This window comes from Corvus kubaryi, unplaced genomic scaffold, assembly GCF_017639235.1.
Source record: "Corvus kubaryi isolate FWS band 111438036 unplaced genomic scaffold, C.kubaryi_AGA036_p1.0 37253, whole genome shotgun sequence".
Lineage (NCBI taxonomy): Eukaryota > Metazoa > Chordata > Aves > Passeriformes > Corvidae > Corvus > Corvus kubaryi.
Genome location: NW_024581075.1, coordinates 311529 through 332511, shown reverse-complemented (window position 1 = coordinate 332511; position 20983 = coordinate 311529). Strand labels below are relative to the sequence as shown.

The 20983-nt window shown below is 47.8% G+C and overlaps 2 protein-coding genes across 7 annotated transcripts in view; both read right to left on the bottom strand.

The window, feature by feature from the left end:
• Positions 1-356: 356 nt before the first annotated feature.
• Positions 357-13043, bottom strand: ATF1 (activating transcription factor 1). Of its 3 annotated transcripts, XM_042023667.1 has the most exons (8): positions 12884-13043; positions 8477-8590; positions 7128-7256; positions 5720-5820; positions 5288-5418; positions 4443-4622; positions 4199-4358; positions 357-3278 (listed from the first exon to the last, which is right to left on the bottom strand). In XM_042023667.1, the coding sequence occupies exons 2-8, from the start codon at positions 8585-8587 to the stop codon at positions 3134-3136; spliced, it is 957 nt and encodes a 318-aa protein (XP_041879601.1). In that variant the 5' UTR covers positions 8588-8590; positions 12884-13043; the 3' UTR covers positions 357-3133. The 3 variants fall into 3 exon arrangements, with proteins under 3 accessions (XP_041879601.1, XP_041879603.1, XP_041879602.1); XM_042023669.1 differs by lacking the exon at positions 8477-8590; XM_042023668.1 differs by lacking the exon at positions 12884-13043 and having other exon boundaries at positions 8521-8590.
• Positions 13044-14365: 1322 nt separating this feature from the next.
• The window catches only part of DIP2B (disco interacting protein 2 homolog B), a 61933-nt gene continuing 55315 nt past the window's right edge, over positions 14366-20983 (bottom strand). For all 4 annotated transcript variants that reach the window (XM_042023662.1, XM_042023663.1, XM_042023666.1 and 1 more), the window contains 6 exons: positions 20592-20653; positions 20415-20472; positions 19820-19894; positions 19078-19255; positions 18247-18370; positions 14366-17810 (listed from right to left, as the gene is read on the bottom strand). In XM_042023662.1, the coding sequence (XP_041879596.1) occupies positions 17558-17810; positions 18247-18370; positions 19078-19255; positions 19820-19894; positions 20415-20472; positions 20592-20653 (750 nt within the window). In that variant the 3' untranslated portion in view covers positions 14366-17557. The remainder of the gene's footprint in view (positions 17811-18246; positions 18371-19077; positions 19256-19819; positions 19895-20414; positions 20473-20591; positions 20654-20983) is intronic.

Genomic DNA, 20983 nt, shown 5'->3' with positions numbered 1-20983 from the left:
GTTAAATACACTCAGTGATGGCACCAGGGTTTGGAGATGGCAGATGCTCCCTCTGCCGGGTAAAAACCAGCAGAGCACGCAAAGGTTTTAATTAACCATTTAATTAACCGAACCTTAAGTGTGGCTCAGCTTATTGAAAACTAAGAAGGTAAAAAAACCCTGCAAGAAGGTAAAAGCTGTTCTGCACTCATGATTTTTAGCACTGGCAGGTGTATACAGGTACCGTTTCATCCACTAAAATCGACTATTATTTATTCCTGGCTGTCATATGACCCGATCCCACACAGGTATTCACACCTGGTCAGCACCACTGCAGCTCTACCTTCATTAAAAAGAAATAGGGACCATCAGAATGATAATATTTTAGCGACTTTATTTACCAAGATCAAAATTTGCAACCATTAATTGATTCAACAAATATTTACAATTCATGGAAAGCACGGACTGTTTGGAACCAACCAGCAGAACAGCATCAGCTGCTGCATCTCTTACCCTCAGGAATGAGATTTTACTCTTTAAAATTGAGATTTTAAAGTAAATCCAAACTAAGAACTTCATGATCAGTGCTTAAAGAGCAAACTTGTGTAACTGTTTAATATTCCCATGATGGAAAATCAGCTGTTCTTTCCAACACACTATTTTAAGAGTATAAAAATTGACTCTTGGTGTGTCTGGCAGGACAGGTGCTTCCCTTGCTGGATACAAGAAGAATTGGCCACCAGGTTTTTACAGTCTTAACACTTGATAGATTTGTTTATTATTATTCCATATTACAAAAGAAAAAAAGAGAACACAGTGAGGATCAGCTACCACAGAGTTCCCAAGGTAGTTCAGAACTGTAGGTCAAACCCTCTCACACATGCCAGGTGACACACTGAGAGGAGAGAAAGGTCCAGTTCTCTGAGGTGCATGTTCTAGGCACATTCCAGGCTGTTCAATTTTCCTGAAATTCCACCAAAGAAACAGGAAACACTGACACCTCTCCAGGAGCAGCTCCCTCAGTTTAGGACTTTCCCAACCTTATTTCTGATGTGTCACAAAGCTTTTTTCTGACATGATGGCAACCAGGAGTCACACTCCAGCCTGGCCTAAAGGAAACGCATTGGGACTCATGTCCACAACAATCAGAGACTTAGGAACTTCAGGGACAAAATATCCTTTTCTAGCCCACTAACCAGGAGATTGTGGAATGCAGATTCCTCATGGCAAAGAGCTCTGCTTGCTACAAGTCCATTAATTCCCAAAGGAGTAAAATCAAAAATACTGACTGACCATGGGATAAGCATTACACATCCAGGGAGGGAGCACAGCTTGGAATTCCATCCAGATCTGAGCTAGCACGACACACACGGAGCTCTAACACCTCGGAACAGCACAGTCCATGGAGTAATTCCCGCTGACAGAACTGGAAGCAGGATTCAATCCCAGCTATGGAAATGGTTTATTACTCATGCAAGAAGCACTGCAGTCACCTACAGCACCTGCCCAAGACCACGGCCTGACCACCAGGATCACATCTTGCCCAGGACCGTGTCCTCACCAGTACCATGTCCTGCCCACAGCCAGGCAGCTCTGGGCATCTCCAAGAATGGAGATTCCCCAGGCAAAGGAGTCCTGATCATGTCAAACTTGTGATTTTCACCTGAAACAAATTAAAATTGTACAAACTGGACTCTCTGACACAATGAGATCTCATGTGCAGATATTGTCAACTGTGGGGAGTAAAAAGCCCTAATTTCTTTTTTTTCCCCCCAATACTCTTTAGGATCCATTTTTTCTGCAAGTTGCCTACAGACATACAAAATTAATTCAAGTATCTCCTACACCAAAGAGGATCTCATTTGACTTTGTACTATCCATAAAAATATATCCTTGAAAATCTGGTTCACAAAATATTTCATTTGGTTACTAAAATGAAAGACATAAACTGTCAAAATACGTATAGAAACTCAATTTCAGGTTTTGTAAAGATCACAATTTAGCTACAAAATATAGCAACCATCTCCCCGTTTGCAATATAGTATTTGCGTACAAAGACACCGTTACTTTGCAAAATAGCTCCTACCTTACAAAATTAGGCTGGAAATTGTAATTTTGCACTACTTCCAGCAATAAACCAGAGATTAGAACCTCATAACCCTTTGGTATAGATCTTCCATTTTTTACTACATCATTTTTCTTCTATTTGGTTTCATGTTCCAAAGGCCAGGAGAATCCCCGGCCAGGACAAGCACTGAGTGTTTAATTGTAGATATGATCAGCACACAATTAAATTTTCAATGATTGATGTTTCTCATGCCCAGAACTAAGAACAAACTCTTGCGAAATTAAAAACTTTCAGAAGTTTAATCTCAGAAATTCTTCAGAACTTTTGTCACCAGTCCTCGTCCCTCACACTGTGCTTTAAAATCACTGATGTGTTGAATTCTCTAAGAAAATCAACACAATTTTCTGTGCCTCAGACATTTCCAGGACCAGGTCTCTCACTGCCTTCTGCAGATCCTTCCCCAATCTGATAAACACGGCAAACATGGAAAAAAATCATCCCAACTTTTAAAATTGTCATCTGAGAAAGAGTAAAAACATAATTTATACCTCAAGCAAAGTATCAGCTTTTTTTATCATCTGCACCTGTAAATACCAACTTACAGGTTAAAATAAAAATATTTACAGACAAATAACTGAAGGAAAAAGGCTTGAAAAAGAGTAAGAAATCAAAACATACACTGGTTATAAATGTTACTAACAACGTCAGCTATGGCAAGGATTCCGTTTCATCCATGTTTTCTTTGTAACCAAATTTTGCCTCCCTTATTAGAGGTATTCATAGGAATTTTCAAAGAAACTCTCATCACCTGCCTCGCCACACGTGACTGTCCTTCCGCTGTAGCTGCAATCTTGAATTTATCAGTTTCCAGTTGTGCCAGCAGGAATTTTGGTGAGGTTTTCTTGTTTCCTGTTTGTACTTTGTCACCAACACGTTGTAAAGAAAATCTATAGAGTCTTTGAGCTGTGAAATCTAGGTAGAAAAGTTTCATTTTTGACCTTTCATCTAGTTAAAAAAATTCAGTATAAAAAAAAAAAAATCTCCTCTGATATTTCACCAGTCCCCAAAGGTTTTTACCTTCTCTTCTTACACACTTTTATGACAGTAAAGATCTTTCAAAGTTTTTAGCTCTTCAATTAGAGTTTTGTTCTGATTTTCCAGGACTGCCACTCGATTTTCCAAACATTTCACATACTCCTTCTTCTTCCTACGGCATTCCCGGGCAGCTTCTCTGCAACAGACAAGCAGAGTTCTTTATTTTAGAGGTGAGATCTATTTTCTGAACGTCACAATACTGACCAATACCAGAGAGCTGGAACTGCAGTGAGGAACAAAACCAAGCCAAAACTGCCCGAGGAGAGCAGGAAATGCAGCAGGATCTGCTAACACACATGGCAGCCAATCTGCAGGGGAAACCCAAATGTTGGCTTCTCCACACTGTGAGACTCAAGGGAGCATGTCTGGGTCACGATTTCCTGTGTTTGGGTCACAATCTCCCACAAGCCCAGGCGTGCTCAGGTGGGGAAGGAGCACCAAGGCCAAGTGGCCAAGGGCACCTGGGCTGTACCAGCCACGGTGTGGCACAGGACCAGGGCAGGGATTGCCCCCCTGTGCTGGGCACTGTTGAGGCCCCTCCAGTTCTGGACCCTCACTGCAAGAGAAATATGGGCGGGCTGGAGCGTATCCAGAGCAGGGAATGGAGCTCGGGAAGGGGCTGGAGCAGCAAAAGGGGCTGGAGAACTCCTGAGGGAGCTGGGAAAGGGGCTCAGCCTGGAGCAAAGGAGGCTCAGGGGGGACCTTGTGGCTCTGCACAAGTCCCTGACAGGAGGGGGCAGCCGGGGGGGTTGGGCTCTGCTCGCAGGGAACAGGGACAGGAGGAGAGGGAACGGCCTCAGGCTGGGCCAGGGGAGGCTCAGGGTGAACAGCAGCAGGAATTTCCCCATGGAAAGGGTGCTCAGGCCTTGGAAGGGGCTGCCCAGGGAGGTTTGGAGTGCCCACCCCTGGAGGTATCACTCAGTGCTGGACTGGACGTGGCACTCAGGGCTCTGGTGGAGATCTGTCACGGGTTGGACTTTACGATCCTGGAAGTCTTTTCCACGATCTCAGCACATTAAACTCACCAAGCCGAGCAGCTCAGGTGCACTCACGTACCTGTTCTTCATCAGCCTGATCTCTCGTTTCAGCTGTGGATCATCCGTCTTGCTCGTCTGTGACGTCAGAGTGACAGGGGACGTCATCACCACGGTCTGGGGCAGGGAGGAGGTGGTGGGCGTGGTGCGGATCTGGTACGTCTGCATGTCTCCAGAGGCAGCTGGGGGACACCAAACGGGGCAGCGTTAGCAGGTGACACTCGCGGTGACAGGGGGGTGTAAGCAGGTCCCCAGGGGGTACTCACTCTGCACCACCACCTGGTTGCTGGGCACCAGGATCTGCTGCCCATCCGAGGTCTGGGCGTACTGCAGGATGGTGGTCCCGGGCTGGGAGCTGCTGGCGTTGGCCATGGTCAGTGTCTGAAGCCCCTGCACCCCGTCCGGCCCCGGCCCCGCCAGCTGCAGCCCGTTGGCTGCGATGGCAACTGTGAGGGAAGGCACATGGACAAGGGGATCTGTAGCTGTACAGTACAAAATACAGGTAAATCACAGCATCCTGGAGTGGGCTGGGTTGGGCGGGACCTTAAAGACCCTCCAGCCCCACCCCCTGCCATGGGCAGGGACACCTTTCACACCCCCAGGCTGCTCCAAGCCCCAATGTCCAACCTGACCTTGGACATGTCCAGGGGATCCAGGGGCAGCCACAGCTGCTCTGGGCACCCTGTGCCAGGGCCTCCCCACCCTCACAGGATGGAGAGGAGCCGGTGTGAAGCACCACCAACACCAAGTGGTAACATCAAAGGAACAAATCCTAATTTTTTTACCTCTCTGATACCACAGGAGCCTTTAAGAGTGGCCCACTATATATATATATATATATATATATAGGTGTCTTCACTGACATTTTGGGTTAAATCCAGCAAAGAACACTGCTGTGTGCTTCATACCAACACCCTTAAACATCTTAATGTGCAAAAATTAAAATTACAAAGCACTGAGTTTATCTGAAGTTGGTGGATACCAGTTACTTCTATGTACTAACTTTACTGACTACTAGATAATAACCAACTTTTGTCCTTCATCTTTCTCAAATATTTAACAAAATCTGTATTTTGAGGCAAAAACTGTGATGATATTTTGGGTAACATACTGTACTGTCCAGTGCTTGTCTGGTAGATGGGTGTGGGAACAGACATGGAGGTGACAGTGGAGACTCCAGGACTTTCCTCATCTCCTTTTCTATCCCGTGTGTCTTCAGAGGAAAGATCTTTCAAAATTTTTCTGTGAAAAAAGGAGTTTGACATTTGACTACACTCCTCACTTCAGTAAAATGATACAACTGAGTAAAATTACAGCTGGTGAACATTTTGCCCTGTACAAAATCCTACTGAGGCAAATTTCCAGTAAGTGGAGTCAAAGTTTCCTTACAGCAACGATGGCTCAGGATGTTCGTACATGAACGGATTCACTGCGTGTTTCAAGGCAAAGGAAACAACCTGGAGGGCAGCAGAATATTGAAGAGCATGGGAAGAGGCTGTTGTTTTGGTTTCAAATAAAAACACCAAGTGCATCACACCCGTACCGATAGGAGGGACGACGAGCCAAGATGCCTCGAGCCTTCTGTGAGGAGCCAATGCTGTCTGAGGAGTCCTGAGAATCCTCACTCTCAGATAAGGAAGATACCTGGTGAGAAAGGGAACAGGAACACCAGTGATGTATAAGACACACTGAAAGCACCTGAAATCTTTTATGTAGGAGAGGAGCAGTGGGGGCTGTTGCTGAGAATGTAAAAGTCCAATGAAAATAGTATTTAAGGCAGAAGTATATCAGGGAGTAAATATGCAAAGTACTATCTACAAATTTCTTTATTCCACTGCGTGCTCATGCAGTTCAAAGTGTTATTTTGTCTCTGATGCTCCTTATTAGCAAACAAAACATTTATTTGTTCTTATCTGTGTGCCTGTAACAGAGTCCAGAGGAATGCACAGAGCTCTGGGAAAAGCTTCTCACTGAAGTGCAGAGACAGAGCAGCCTATGATCAGCAGGGAAAAACCTGCTTGTGTACTTTTTTTTGTATTTTTTTTGTACTTTTTTCCCCCCCAACAAGGCCACAATGTTCATAAATTACAGAAAAGGAATTAATCCAGTCAGTGAGGACTGTGCAACCAGGGGGAAGGAAAAGGCAAGAGACAACAGAGACACGAGCACCAACAAGCAGCCAATGCAGATGCTTGGCTGCTTTCAGCAGTGACACGTTCTCCTCTCCCTGCTCTGATCTTACAGCAGGGACAGCTGACAATCCCTTCCAGGTTTGCTTCTCATGGCTTATCAGTTTAGCGTGGTATGAGGAGAGGAGTGTGGGACAAGGATCAGGGACTAATTCCTGGGTTTTAGGGCAGCTCCTCCCTCGCCTTGCTGCTAGGGCAGTGGTTTCCCAGTGGAACTCCAGGTCCCCAAGGGCTCTGCAGCAGGGACTGAGTGGAGCAGGAACAGACTCACTGGAACTCCCTGGGTACCTCTCAGAAGGGACTCCTCTTACAAAAATCACATGGCAAGTGAGTACGAGACACTTGGGAGTTACAGCATGAGAAAGCACCCAGCAGCTCATTCGCCTTCATGCAGCTCCACCTTTCCCAAACACTCATTTTTATACTGAATTATTCTGTTATTCCCCACTCCCCTGCTTTGGGTGTCAGATCCCACCTGACTGTCTGCCAAGGCACCAACTACAGAGCTGTGGGTTGGAGTTTTTAATAAAGGGAGGCAACATCAAATGGTTTCATGTCGACTCCAAAGGTGACTTCCCACAAGGAATAATTTCAAGCCCAAATGAGGGATGTTGTGTCCCACAGGACTGTCCTTGGATTGCTCACTGTCTCTTACAGCAGGGCACAAAGGCAGCCGAGTCAGAGAAGCCTCTGTGCATCTTTTCACATCTTCTCACCTACATAACTGCAGATTTGGGGTATTTAAAGCCATTCTGGAGTTACCTGCACGGTTTGCACCTGAGGGGAGTGGATCACAGAGGAGGACTGAGCTGTCTGAATGACTCCCTGGACCTGGACTTGCTCTCCAGGAAGCTGAACGACTGTGAGGGGAGCAGAACCTCTGAGAGACATCTACAACAGACCAAAAACCATCAGTGAAACCTTTGTGCCACAGGACTCAGGAAGTGCAACACGTGTAGGAAAACTGGTGGACAACCAGCATTAGCAACTTATTTTAATTCTAATGAAGTCACAAAAGTACCTTTAAAGATGCAAATTTTTGAGACATTATTTGCATATGAAAAAGGCTGAAACAGTTTGTTATTTCCTTTGGTTAGAGAAAAATCAAATGTGGCATTATGTCACATAATCAAATATGTGATATTATGTAACATATTAAAAACATGAAAATGCTTCAACTTCCTAGAGGGTTTGCAGTTTTGATGTTGAACTCGCGTGAGTCTTTGCACTTTAATCAATTTATATTGTTCACATTTCCATATATTCACAAACCAAAAATAATTCAAGTTATACACATAGATGGTAAGTAAATAACCACTTTCCTCATCAAATTTCTTCGCTACTTTTATTCATCTGAAATACATGAGAAGATGAAGGGATCATTAAAATACACAGAGCTGAACTTCCATTTAATGCTACTTTTGTATCATAACTTGCAATATTAAGGGACAATTAGAACTTTATATAAAAACAGATCAGGAAACCAGCCTGGAAAGAAACCCTAGGAGACCTGCTGATATTCTCTCCTATATCTAAATTTTGCATCAAAATCCCAATTGCCTCCACAGGATAAACAGTGGAAGAGCTGCAAAACATTGCTTTTTCCCAGGAAAAGCCTCCTGGAAGGATTCACTCTTTCACCAGTTCTAAAGGATTCAGGTTAAAGCTCTGACAGGGATGTTACCTTAGAGGAAGAATCCCAAATTTTCAACTTCATATGGTTTATTATATTAAATACGTTCATGTTGGGCTAAAATCCAAGTGTTTCCATGGTGCTGAGTATCCAGGATTTCTGCTACTACGAAAGGAGCTGGAAGTGCTTTTTCTAATGAAAAAATGAAACCAGGCCCTCATTTTACTCCTGAGCAGCTCCTGTGGTTGACTAACCCCAAATCTGGGCTGCACTTCTGCATTGTACAAAGACAAAAATCAGCTTTTTAACACTTTTTAATTAACTTTATGTCATCCACCATCAAACAAACACATTTTTCTTAGCCTCTTTCTGTTTTTTCTTCTCCGTGTGCTTCTAAGAATGGATCTATAGTTTGCAGCACATAAAAATGGGCTCCGAACTCCCTGAAATGTTTGCTGAGATCCAGCCCAGGCTTTACCTGTTGAGCAATATGAGAGAGCTGAGCTGCCTGGAGGGTTGTACCTTGTACGGCTGAGGGCTGGGACGTAACAGAGCTGCTGCTGCTGCCCTTGTGCACCTCTTCCATCATCAGCTACGAGAAAACCAGTTAAATCCAGTTAGTAATGAATTTGGACAGCAGACAGATGCCCAGTTCCACCAGTGTTTTATAACCTCAGTGCCTGATTATTTTGGTCTCATTTGGACACGTTTAATGAGCTCTTTGCCCTCCAATGTCGCCATTATTAAGGCACAGCCCAGATTTTGTCACTTCCTATCAACACCCTGAGTCCTCCTGTGCCTCCTCAAGGGGACACGTGGGGAGGGACACGGGGAGACCTTGCCCTGCTCATCCCTGTGGCTTTGGGCAGGTGAAGCCCCACACCTGGGGTCACCTCCCGAGGCCTGGGAACAACAGGAGCCCCAGTTGGGAACAGGAACAGGTTTGGTCTGTGCTGTAAAGGACATACAGAATCACGGAATGTGATTCCACCCCCTGCTATGGGCAGGGACACCTCCCCTGCCCCAGGTTGCTCCAAGCCCTGTCCAACCTGCCCTTGGACACTCCTATGGATCCAGGGGCAGCCCCAGCTGCTCCGGGCACCCTGTGCCAGGGCCTCACCATCCTATTATAATCCCCTTAATATCCAATTCCTAATATCCCATCTAAGCCTGCTCTCTTGCAGTTTGAAAGAAGATCCAGGAAGAAAACCAAGATTCTTTATACTAAAGAATATCTTTCTCTAAGTAAGATAACTTCCAAAAATATTTTAGCCAAGCCACCAGCCAAACCTATTTTAAACTATCTGAAGGTGTATAAAAACAAACCAGGGACGGAAATCAAAGTGAAGAGAACACAGTTTTGAATTTTAAGCCCTGCCAGAGTCACTCTGTCTTGATGTAATGCAGTCAGCAACACTTCTCTCATGTCTAAGATTTTATATTTAACTGTTCAACGTCTTGCCAGCATCCCCCCTCGGATTCTGGGGGATTCAGGGATGCACAAATGCAGGTTTCAGCTGGGGGGAGTGGGCGGACCAGCCTGGAGCATTAAAAGCTGATGGGTGAGTGTTAAACATTTTGTCACAGAAGGTTTGAAAGTGTTGAAAGGACAGTTGCTATGAGACTGGAAATTACATTTCTTTCTGTGGAAATGTGAGTCATTGATTTTTCCCTGCTGAGCCGAACCACAGCACGCAGCCCAATGAACTGGGGAAGAGTCAACCAAGAGCAGAGTCCTGCTCCTGCACCCTCACTGCTCTGAGGGGTCCCGCCGCAGGACTCCCCAAATAAGTCACTAAATCAGGGCTTTGTAGGGAGAAACTGGTGGCTGGGTGATACAAGAAATCATGATTGATGGAGCAGCTCTGCTGTGAGGAAAGGCTGGGGGAATTGGGATTGTTCAGCCTGGAGAAGAGAAGCTTCAGGGTAACCTAACTGTGGCCATCCAGTACCTGAAGGAGCTGCAGGAAAGATGGAGAGAGACCTTTTACACAGGCCTGGAGTGCCAGGACAAGGGGCAGTGGCTTCAAACTGCCAGAGGGCAGGGACGGATGGGATACTGGGAAGAAATTCCTCCCTGGGAGGGTGGGCAGGCCCTGGCACAGGGTGCCCAGAGCAGCTGTGGCTGCCCCTGGATCCCTGGAAGTGTCCAAGGCCAGGCTGGACGAGGCTTGGAGCAGCCTGGGATAGTGGGAGGTGTCCCTGCCCACGGCAGGGGGCTGGAATGAGATGGTTTTTAAGGTCTCTTCCAACCCAAACCAATCCATGATTCCGTGTGTCCTTTACAGCACAGACCAAACCTTCCCCAGCAAATGATGCAGCTTCCCAACATCCTCCTGGCTGCAAACATCAACCACTTCAAGATTATGAGCAGAATTAATGACAAACGTGCAGTGGACACAACTTTGTCTGTCCTCAAACGCAGTTTTAGCTTCTGTAAAGGAAAATCGACATTTTGCACCCTGCAACGTGTCCCGGGTAACCAGGGCCCCTCAAACCGAAATCCAGGCAGCAGCAAAAATGACAATAAATTTCCAGTGCTACAGAAACCCCCGTTCATTTCTGTACTGCTAAACCACAGCCTGCCCTCCCCGCTCTCTGCCTTACTGTCCCATGAAAGACTCAAAATACCCTGCAAGAAACAGTGAAACCAATAAAACCACCCAAAATAAACACCCCAGGGACAGAGCACAGAGGGTTTTGCTGATATTTCTCTCATTGGTGTGAAGTTTTGCTTGCAGAAATAAAAGATAAAGTATTTTCCATTCGAAATATAAGTTTTGAGTTTAATTCATCTCTGCTTGCTCTGGAATATTTAATCATTCATCCAACATCAATCAATAAAAAGATTTAGCAAGGATTGCAACAAGACAGAAATTCCTCCCGAACCTCACACCCTCTGGGGATGTGAGTGTCACATAAGACTCACATGCCTTTAACTTTACTTAGCTGGAAATCCAGGAATTTCCCCCTGGAATGGCCTCCTGTGAGCACCCGAGACAGAGACTGGCATCTACCTGTCTGAAGAGAGAAGTTCTAAGGAAAAACCTCAACCTGCAGGTCTCAAGATCTGACAAGAGGGACCACAAAGGGTAATAATACCTGAGCACATCACGCCCTGAGTAAAACTGCTCCAACAGCTGAATTTAATTTATTTAGCTGAAAGCAGGTGCTCTGTTTGGGGTGAAAGAAGAATTTTGCTGTCACAGACCACTGACAGGAGGAGCAACACTCAAGGCTTTATTGTCCAGAGAAGGATTATTGTCCCAATCTGTACAAACACCACTTTTTTATAACCAGACAGGTGAGGGTGACGATTTTCACAGTAAACCTCCACGCAGCTCCACCTCAAAAGTCATTTAACGGAAAGGATTTTGCAACAGCAGCTCATGAAATTTGCTTTAAGGACTCCTCTAAAATTCTGGGCATCATCTCCCTCCAGCCAAGGAAACTCACCCCCACTTCCTGAGCCTCAAGCCCACCTTCCTTTCAAACATAAACAGGAATGTCCCAGTTCATCAGGGCACGCTTCATTTCTCACCCCAAAGCTCACAGACACCCTCCAAATGCCACGGGCCTCCGCGTGCATGAACCACCACGCAAACCCACCAGAAACACCTGACATGCCCAAGGAGCATTAATTAAAAAAAAAAAAAACCATTCCCAAAACTTCACTAATTCCCTGATTCTTTAAATTCCCTAAAATGCTACAGAGAGCACCAGAGGAAGAAACCGAGTTCTGTTTTGCCCTTTCAAACTGAGTAGAGGAAGGGTCTGAATGATGCTTCATCACTGAAATATTGTAAGAGCCGAGTGATTATATTTTTTATAAAGTCAGAAATCAAGGAATATTGGACACAGGATTTTATTCTCAAATAGTGACAGGAGTCAAATTCTGACATTTACAAATTGTACAAAGGGATTTCAAAATATTTTCTTAAATGATACCTAAGTAATCTGGGGGACTTTTGTGTCCTCAAAATCAGGTATTTTAAGCAGTGAAAACATTATTTACCTTATTTTGCAATTAAGACACTTGGAGAAAATTTGTTCACCCAGAAAACTGACAGAACTCCACTCCCTCCCCGCCCAGAAATCAGTAAAAGACAGAGCAAAAGGCAGCACATCCCACCAGATGTGCCAGAAAGCAAGTGAGCAGTCTCGAGTCAACTTGCCCAGTCACCGCTCCAGATTCCATTCCACAAACACACAAAGTTATTCCTTAAAACTCCAGGAGCACTTTCCTCATAGGTTTTCTCTCACTTCCCCCCCCCCCCCCCCGCCCAGCACCAGCCTGTACAGGAACATCCCCTGACAGGAGCTTCAGAAATAAACGCTGCAGCCTGAAAATGTCAATATTCTATCCGCACCTGGGATCTGATGGTTGTGAGAGAAAAATAGCCGAGAGATCATTTATATCCCGCTGCCCTGGATCCACCCGATCCTCACTGAACACTGGAAGCCAATGCTCAGACACGGGTCTGGGGCAAAATTCATAGAAGACAGGTAGCGACGCCCATTAACGGCAGTTTAGTTAGCGATAAAGCTGAGTTTGTCACCGGGCTGGGCTCGGGGACGCAGCCACCGCTGGCCGGGACCGGCTGGAGCCTCGTCACCCCCAGACCACCTTTCCCCCCAGCCCCGGGGCGAGCGGGCCCAGGCGGAGCGGGCGCGGGCCCGGCAGCAGCCCCAGGCCGCAGGGCAGCGCCTCAGGCCCGCCTGCGGTGCGAACTCCCCGCGGTTTCCGCAGCGGCCGCCGGGCCGAGGCCGCGGCCTGTGCCCGTCCCCTCACGGCCCACGGGGGCGGAGGGGGGGAAGCGGCGGTGGGGGAAGGAGTGGCGGGCGGGCCGAGGGGGACGGGGCGGCCTCCCCAGCCCGCGCTTACCTCAGAGCCCCGCAGGGCCGCACGTGGGGAGCGCCGGAGCCGCCGCCGGGTCCCGGCCCCGGTCCCGGCCCGGTTCCGCCTCAGGGAAGCGGCGCCGGCGGGGGGGGCGGGCCGCGACCATAGAGTGCGCGCCCAGGGGCCCCCGCCATAGAGCCCCAGCGGCGCGGAGCGCGCGGGCGCCGGGCTAGAGCGGCCGCCTGGAGCCGGCCCCGCCCGGCCGCACCACCGAGAGGAGGCGGCAGAGCGCCGCTGCCGGGCACGGCGCGGGAACAGCGCCGCCGCCGGCGGGAGCGGCGCAGCGCGGGCGCGAATCCGCGCTCTGGGGTGGGGATCGCGATCGCCGTCGGGAAAATCACGGTATTCCCGATATTCCCGATATTCCCGATATTCCAGGCCCCTGCGCGGGGAATTGCGCGCCCAACCTGGGCGAAGGGCAGCGCAGCCCGGTTTTACCCCGCGAACCCCTGCAGCTGCCGCTCCCGCGCGGTGATCCCGGAGCAGCGGGAACGGCGAGCGGGACGGGGGCGAGCGGGGCTGGCACGGGGCAGGGCTGCGGCCGCGATTCCTCGCGGGTGTGCGGACGGGAGGGACTGAGGGGTTTTAAGGAAGCGGCAGGTAACGGGGTTTGGCCCCTTTCGGGATTGTTCCACAGCAGATTTTAGGATCACAGTTTTTGGGATCCAGTCAGCGACCCCCTTCATGGGACAGTTCCTCAGCCATCACTGGGGATCACAGGAAATTCGGGATTCCCTGAAAAGCACAAACTGCGGCCAAGAGGGTTTTTACAGGAAACCCTCTTTAGGAAGAGGGTTTTTACAGGATCCCAGAATTCCTGAGTTTGGAAAATCCCTCCAAGGCCGTCGAGTGCAACCTGTGACTGATCCCCAGCAACCTCGCTAGCCAGCCCAGAGCGCTGAGTGCCACCTCCAGCCCTTCCTTGGGCACCTCCAGGGATGGGCACTCCAAACCTCCCTGGGCAGTCCCTTCCAAGGCCTGAGCACCCTTTCCATGGGGAAATTCCTGCTGCTGTCCACCCTGAGCCTCCCCTGGCCCAGCCTGAGGCTGTTCCCTCTCCTCCTGTCCCTGTTCCCTGCCAGCAGAGCCCGACCCCCCCGGCTGCCCCCTCCTGTCAGGGACTTGTGCAGAACCACAAGGTCCCCCCTGAGCCTCCTTTGCTCCAGGCTGAGCCCTTTCCCAGCTCCCTCAGGAGTTCTCCAGCCCCTTTTGCTGCTCCAGCCCCTTCTTTAGCTCCACTCCCTGCTCTGATCCCCAGAAGCTCAGATTCCCAAAGCTACAGGTACAGGACACTGCCCAGCCTAGCTCCTTCACACCCTCAGAGCTCCAACACTTCTCGATACAACTGACAAAACATAAGATACTTACAAGTTCGCCCCTTGCCCAGGATCAATTTTAACCCGCATTTCCTTCCTTAAAAATAAAATTCCTTCATGGAAACAGCGCTGGAAGGACTAAACAAGCAACCAGGCATCAATATTTATTAACACAAGACAAAGGAAACACAATCAATGCGTTAATGGGACACTGTCCAGCCAGGTGTTAAATTTAAAAATGTAACTAAGCTAATTTTAAATAAATAAAACCTTTATACATAATTACAGAATGCCAGAGTCTGGATTGGACAATGGGAAAGAGGTTGACAGAAATAAAAGGAAAAAAAATGCATCTAGGGCTAAAATTGATCTGGTTTCTATAACCTTATTTTAGGACAGTTAGTAGGACACAGCTGAATTGATTTAAACCAGAAATGAAGTGCAAATTCTAACAAAACTGGACAAAACTGTCCTGTTCCCACAGCGTTTGCTCAGGGAAGATTCAGAAACAGTGAGACACACAAAATACTTTAGTCCAGTGGGAAGAACTCCCAGTTTTTCAGTTTCACTGCAGTTAAGTTGGAACCCGAGGGGTGAGAGAAGGGAATAATGTGCCCTGTGCAACCCCAGCAGCTGCAGAGTCAAACCAGGGAAGAGGCTGTTTCTTTGGGAAAAGCACCCAGCCCTGCCCACTTGCCAGTGTCTGGAGTGAAGGATCTTGCTTTGTTCCCAAAAAAATATGGAAAGATCATCCCCAGCTACAGAGGAAGGAATGGAAGGAGTGGAATGACCTGTGGAAGGCTCACGGCAAGTCCTGAGCAGAGCTGGAGGTGGAATTTGGGGATTCCAGGGTCGCAGCTCCCTCCTTCCTCCTCTCCAGCACTGTGCCAAAACATGGACAAAGCATTCAGGGAAGGCAAACCAGCTTCTCCTTGTCCCTGGAACGTCCTCTCATTCCATGGGCACGGCTGTATCCTGCAGTTCTCCAGCACAGAGAAATGGAATGTGCTGGAAGATCTGGAGCACACAGGAAACTTGCAAGATAAAACCTCAAACCATAGGAAGCTATCAGTACCTATCCAAACAAAAAATAAGGAAAAAAAAAAAAAAATCAATCCAGTCCCATTCAAAAATGCCATTTCAGGAATTCCATCTGCCACGTTTGATGGAATTCATACACACATTGTTTTATTTGTGAAAAATCATGAATAAAAATAAAAGAATCCAGGAATTGGACTTAAAATCCACTTCAGCGGACAAAAAATGTTTGCTGAAACAATTTATCTAAAGCTTTGAGTAAAGAAAAAGGTTCAAGACCACCACAGTTTTCCCTGGAAAGGTCACACTGGAGGGAAGCTGCTTGGCCAGGCCTGGGCTGTGCAGGAAACACAAAAACGGTGACAAAGAACATGGAATAACAGGAATTTTCTGGCTGAAAAGGGAGAACAACCCTTGTGCACTTTACACCCAAAATAAGCTGCAGGACCAACTGTTTTAGTCACAGTTTCACCTGCCACTGTCCCCACTTTGTGTTCAATTTGTTAAAACTAAATATATTGAAGATTTTGTGCATATTCTGCAGCATTGGCTGATACTGTGGAAAACACAGAAAAGGTTCCAAAATGTGCCCCCGAAACCCGAAGTGTTTGCAAACACGTTAAGTCCAGACCTGCTACAAAACTTCCAGTTCCTATTCCCCCACCAAATATTTCTCAAAAATATCATTTGAAACTTCTTATCTGAGCTTTAAAGCTCCTGTTTTGTGGGGTTTGCTCGTGGATCCACTGGATTCTGCTCCAGTTAACTGCCACAGGATCTTCCAAGTCCAAACCATAAACCTTTTAAAAACTGCCTAAAAACTTTGCGTGAGGTAATCTGGAACATCTGAAAAGTTTATTTACACTGTATACCACATCTGACTCAAAAAAACCCCTGTTGCAGGATCTGGTAGCAGCTCCCAAGGCTTCCAAAATCATATATTAGCACCCAAAGAAGTATAATTGTTGTTAGAGGATGAAGAATTTAAAAAAAAAAAAAAAAAAAAGTAATTTTGAGTCAAAGCTCAACCACCAGCTCTCCCCCAGCCCGTATGGAACTGCTTCCCAGCAGGAAGAGCTTGTACCTGCTGCTTTAAGGCTTCTCTTTCTTCCCATTCCCTAAGGTTGGAGCCGACACAGGATGTGGAAGGCTGGGATAGCAATGCTCACACCGTTATTTAACAAGGTGTTTGCCAGAATTAGTCTCCTCCTGTAGAAGAAAAATCGCGTCCGGCTTGAACCTGGAATTCTCCTGTTCTTTCAGGGAATGCTCTGAGGAAAGCTGGGCTGTTTGCTCCCACTGAAGCCTATTTACAGCAGTTCTTGCTCTGTCTACAGCAAGCTGAAGGAGTCCTGGCTGAATGGCACAAGCAGGGAATTCACCTGTGTGTCAGCCTGAGGAATGTCTTTCCTTTCCACACCTGGTGCCACAGGATGAGGCAGAGGCTGTCCCTCAGTTCCTTTTGGGACTTGCACTGCCATTTCTACCCAATTCCATGCTGGATTCAGCCTCTTGGAGAAAGATGTGCCTTAAAACCAAAGGGTTCTACACGCTTCTGGCCAAAATGAAGATACAAATGAAATCAGAGGCCTGGGGAAGGTGGGAGCATCTCACATTGTGTCTAAGCCAATGCCAGGATGCTGAGGACCACAAAAGTCACCTGTCCTTAAAAACATCAACCTTCAGCTGTCCTCACTAGCCAAGTTAATTTTCTATCTAAGTGAATTATGTATAATAATATTTACATATTTAAAATATAGGCAAAATTATTTTTAAATTCCAGAAATCTCTATATGAATAAGCAACTCTGATTCTGTAAGTTATTGATTTGGTCATGGCACAATTGTCAATAAGTTGTGTGATCCCGTGGTATGAACAGCTCCAGATGCAAAGGAGATCATGGAGTAGGGAACTGCAGAACTCTGATGACCCTTTTCTTAATAGTTTATTATCTTAACTAAATAAACCCTCCCCTTATAGAATCCTAACCCAGGATTAGATAAAAATACAAATATGTACAACGGGTGAAAAAGTAACACTACTGTAAAGGCCTTGGGGATTTCGTAGCTCACACACTTTCCCACTTTGCAGTTCTCTAAAGCTCATGGTTCAGTAAACGGTTACAAACGTTTGCTGTTGCTTCCCACATTTCCTTCGCCCCACTGGGACCGAAACCCCCAGGACAGGAGGGAGGGAGGGAGGGAATGTGGCAGCAACCTCAAACTTTAGATCAAGTATTAGTAATTTTCACCAGCTTCACTTCCATAACCACCCTCATCACTCCGTGGTGCTGCAGTTCTGCCTGTCACATGTTGTAGGCCACGTAAATGGGGTCCAGCTGATCCGCCAGGAAACTGTCCCGGAGGTGCATCCGTTGTTTCTCGCCTCGGGAATTGATGGGAATAACTCCAGGATCCACTACCACCACCACACCCACAATCAAGTAATGTTCCTCCAGGACCACGTTGGTAACCAGAGGAACCAAATCCAGAGCCTCCTGCTCACAGCCACACAGCTCCACCACCACCACCAGCAGGTTGGTCCAGGTGAACACGGCACTGAAATGACAAAGGAAAATCAACACAAAACCCAATTATTGCCACGAAGATCCAAAGTTTCCAGTTCTTTATCCTTAGACAGAGGTTCCCACCTGCTCTGGGCTGCATTTCCAACCTAACTCCAACATGACTTGGTCCTGATGTGACAAAAATCAGACCTATCTCAGCACTACCTGTGTGACACAGGAACCCAACTCAGAAATGGCTCTTTGCACCCCGAAGAAGGAAATCATCATTTCTGTGTTGAACTAAGGCTTGTGAGAAAACACCGAGTCTGTTCTCATCTGCAGATGGGAAATCGCATGCATGACTGGCTGATGGCAACACAAAACCCCCTGAATTTCCCTATTCTTTTTCAGATAAAACCCTGCATCTTTGCCTAAACTGCTACACTTCAGCTGGGCTAGGATGACTCCGCTCCTCAGGACTGTTTTACCATTCAGCAATGCTCCTGTGGGTTCGGGACACCGAGGTCTCGATGTCGATGGGGTGGTACCGCAGCCCCCGCAGCTCCAAAGTCTCATCCAGTGCTCCCACAACGTACAGGGCATCGTGGCGCTCTGGGGAGAGAGGAGAGGAGCTGTAATAATTGGAATTTCGATAAAACAAATTGTCTTTTGTATAAGCGAAAGAATCCCAGAATGGTTTGCATTGGAAGGGACCTTAGAGAGCATCCATTCCATTCCACCCCTGCCAGGGCAGGGACACCTCCCACTATCCCAGGCTGCTCCAAGCCCCAATGGCCAGCCTGGCCTTGGGCACTGCCAGGGATCCAGGGGCAGCCACAGCTGCTCTGGGCACCCTGTGCCAGGGCCTGCCCACCCTCCCAGGGAGGAATTCCCTCCCAATATCCCATCCATCCCTGCCCTCTGGCAGTTTGAAGCCATTGCCCCTTGTCCTGGCACTCCAGGCCTGTGTAAAAGGTCTCTCTCCATCTTTCCTGCAGCTCCTTCAGGCACTGGATGGCCACAATTAGATTCCCCCCAAAGCTTCTCTTCTCCAGCCTGGAGGCAGCTCTGCAGGTGGGGTCTCACCTGAGCAGGACAGAGGGGCCTCAGCCCAGGCTCGGGGGGTTCCTGGGGCACGTCCAGCTCTCCCCCACCAGCCCCTAAACCCCTTCTCCCCAGGGCTGCTCCCTCTGCTCATCCCCAGCCTGGATCAACACTGGGGGCTGCCATAACCCAGGTGCTGCCCTTGGTTAAAGCAGGTGAGATGCCCACGGGAATGCCCAGGCTGCCCGGGGCCCTGCAGGTGTGTCCAGCCCCACCTCCGCTGGCCGCCGTGAGCTCCGTGCGCCGCACGAAGCCCAGGTACCCCGTGCGAGCCCAGAGCGTCTGCGCCGCGTCCCCGAAGCTCAGGCGGGTGTTGAAGTGATCGGCCTGAAGGGTCTCGTTGTCGTAGATGGTGTAGTAGCCACTGGCTGTGTGGGGACTGTTCACCCAAATCTGTGTAGGGAGGGCGAAAGGGTCAGATCCCGACACTGCCCACCCCGAGCATCTGCCCGGTGGTGACGTGGGGTGGGTAAAGGAACTGTAATGAGAAGCTTCTGGTTTTATCTGCGATTTTTCAGATCAAGAAAACGGTCTTCATTCAGCTCAAACCTGCAAATATCCTGCAGAAGCTTAAAAATGCATCTTGAGATCTGCTCTTGCAGTAACTGCAACTGAGGATTCACTGAGTAAATAAACTGTGGATTTTTAACACAAATTTATCCAGAATTGGATAATAATCCATCAATACAGATCAATATACTGGTGTGTAATCAAGATAAGGAAAGCCAAATGTAAATGATACTATTTGGGAGCCAGTTTGCAAGACTTAGGGTGGAACAAGCTTCTCTTCAAGTGGGTTTTCTTTAAACTTGACAGTGAAACAACACCCAAATTCAGAATGCTCCAGCAATAATTCATTTTTAAAAGGCCTGTATCACAGCTCCAAACTGCCCCCCAGCACAGAAAAGCCCAAGGAGCAGCAGGAAAAGGTCCCCAAGGAGCAAAACCTGCACTTACCTCCCCAAGGTGAGAATCTCCCAGAGGCCCTTTTGTCTCTGGATTGACAATGACCACTTTGACTCCAGGCAGAATCTAAAGAGCACAAGAAGGAATGTGCAATCCCTGTTGGGTTATCTTCAGCACAAAAAAACTACACAGGCTGTTCATTCAGGGCAGGATTTCACCCATGGACACCACAAACAGGGATAAAACAGGCCAGGATGGGTACAGCAAGGCTCCAGGGCCACACAGGTAAGATATTCTGGGCCTGTACGCATTGTTAGACCTTGATTTTGAAGAATTCAGTTAAAAAACTACTGGGAAACCTCTTTCTGTTAAGCCATGAGGGAGTAGGAGCTACAGTAAATCCCAAACACAGGCTGATCTCAAGGACACCAGAGCCCACTCTTCTGATATGGTTCATTTACTGCAAATGGGACCAAATTGTCCCAATAGTTCCAGCAAAACACCCTCCTAAATCAACGGGTGATTCCTTATAAATCAAACTGTGCAGAGGGACCGTGTAACCAAGTGCCACCCCCTCCCACGCCACAGGACTGTCCTTCCCAGCTGCAGCACAAGGGCTGGGGGAAGTGGAGAGACATGGAATTACCTTCCCAGACTCGGAAAGCAGCAGGCTCTGTGGAGCTCCTCGTTCCACCAGACGGACTCTGAAGGTGAAGAAAATGTCAGGGAAAAAAGAGCAGAAGTCTCCACAGCGGTGTGAAAACTCAGCACCACCACAGGATTTTATGTAGTTAATAAATTGGTTTAAGTGAACTTACAGTACCTGTCATGTCTCAAGGATTTCAGGTCTACATACACCGTGGTGGGATCAGGCCCAGATGTTCCCTGGGGAGTTAATATTTAAAAACCAGTGATGTATTTAGAGCAGTCAGGGTAACTTCTGCCTGAGCCCAGAAACATTTCCAGGGGTTTCTTGCAGCAGAGCTCCTACTCATACTCCCCGACCTTTGCAGCTGCACTAAGGGAAGCCCTTCAGTAAGCAGGTGACTTTCTGGAACACCTCTGTGGGAAGGAGCCTTGGGGAGGCGGGAGACACCCCAAGCCCTCTCAGCCACCAGCCTGGAGCAACCAGGCGCTGTTTATGTGGAAATAAACAGCTCTAATTCATGTTTCACTTGTTTTGAGCATCTGTGAAATGATTTGGCAGCTGAAAAT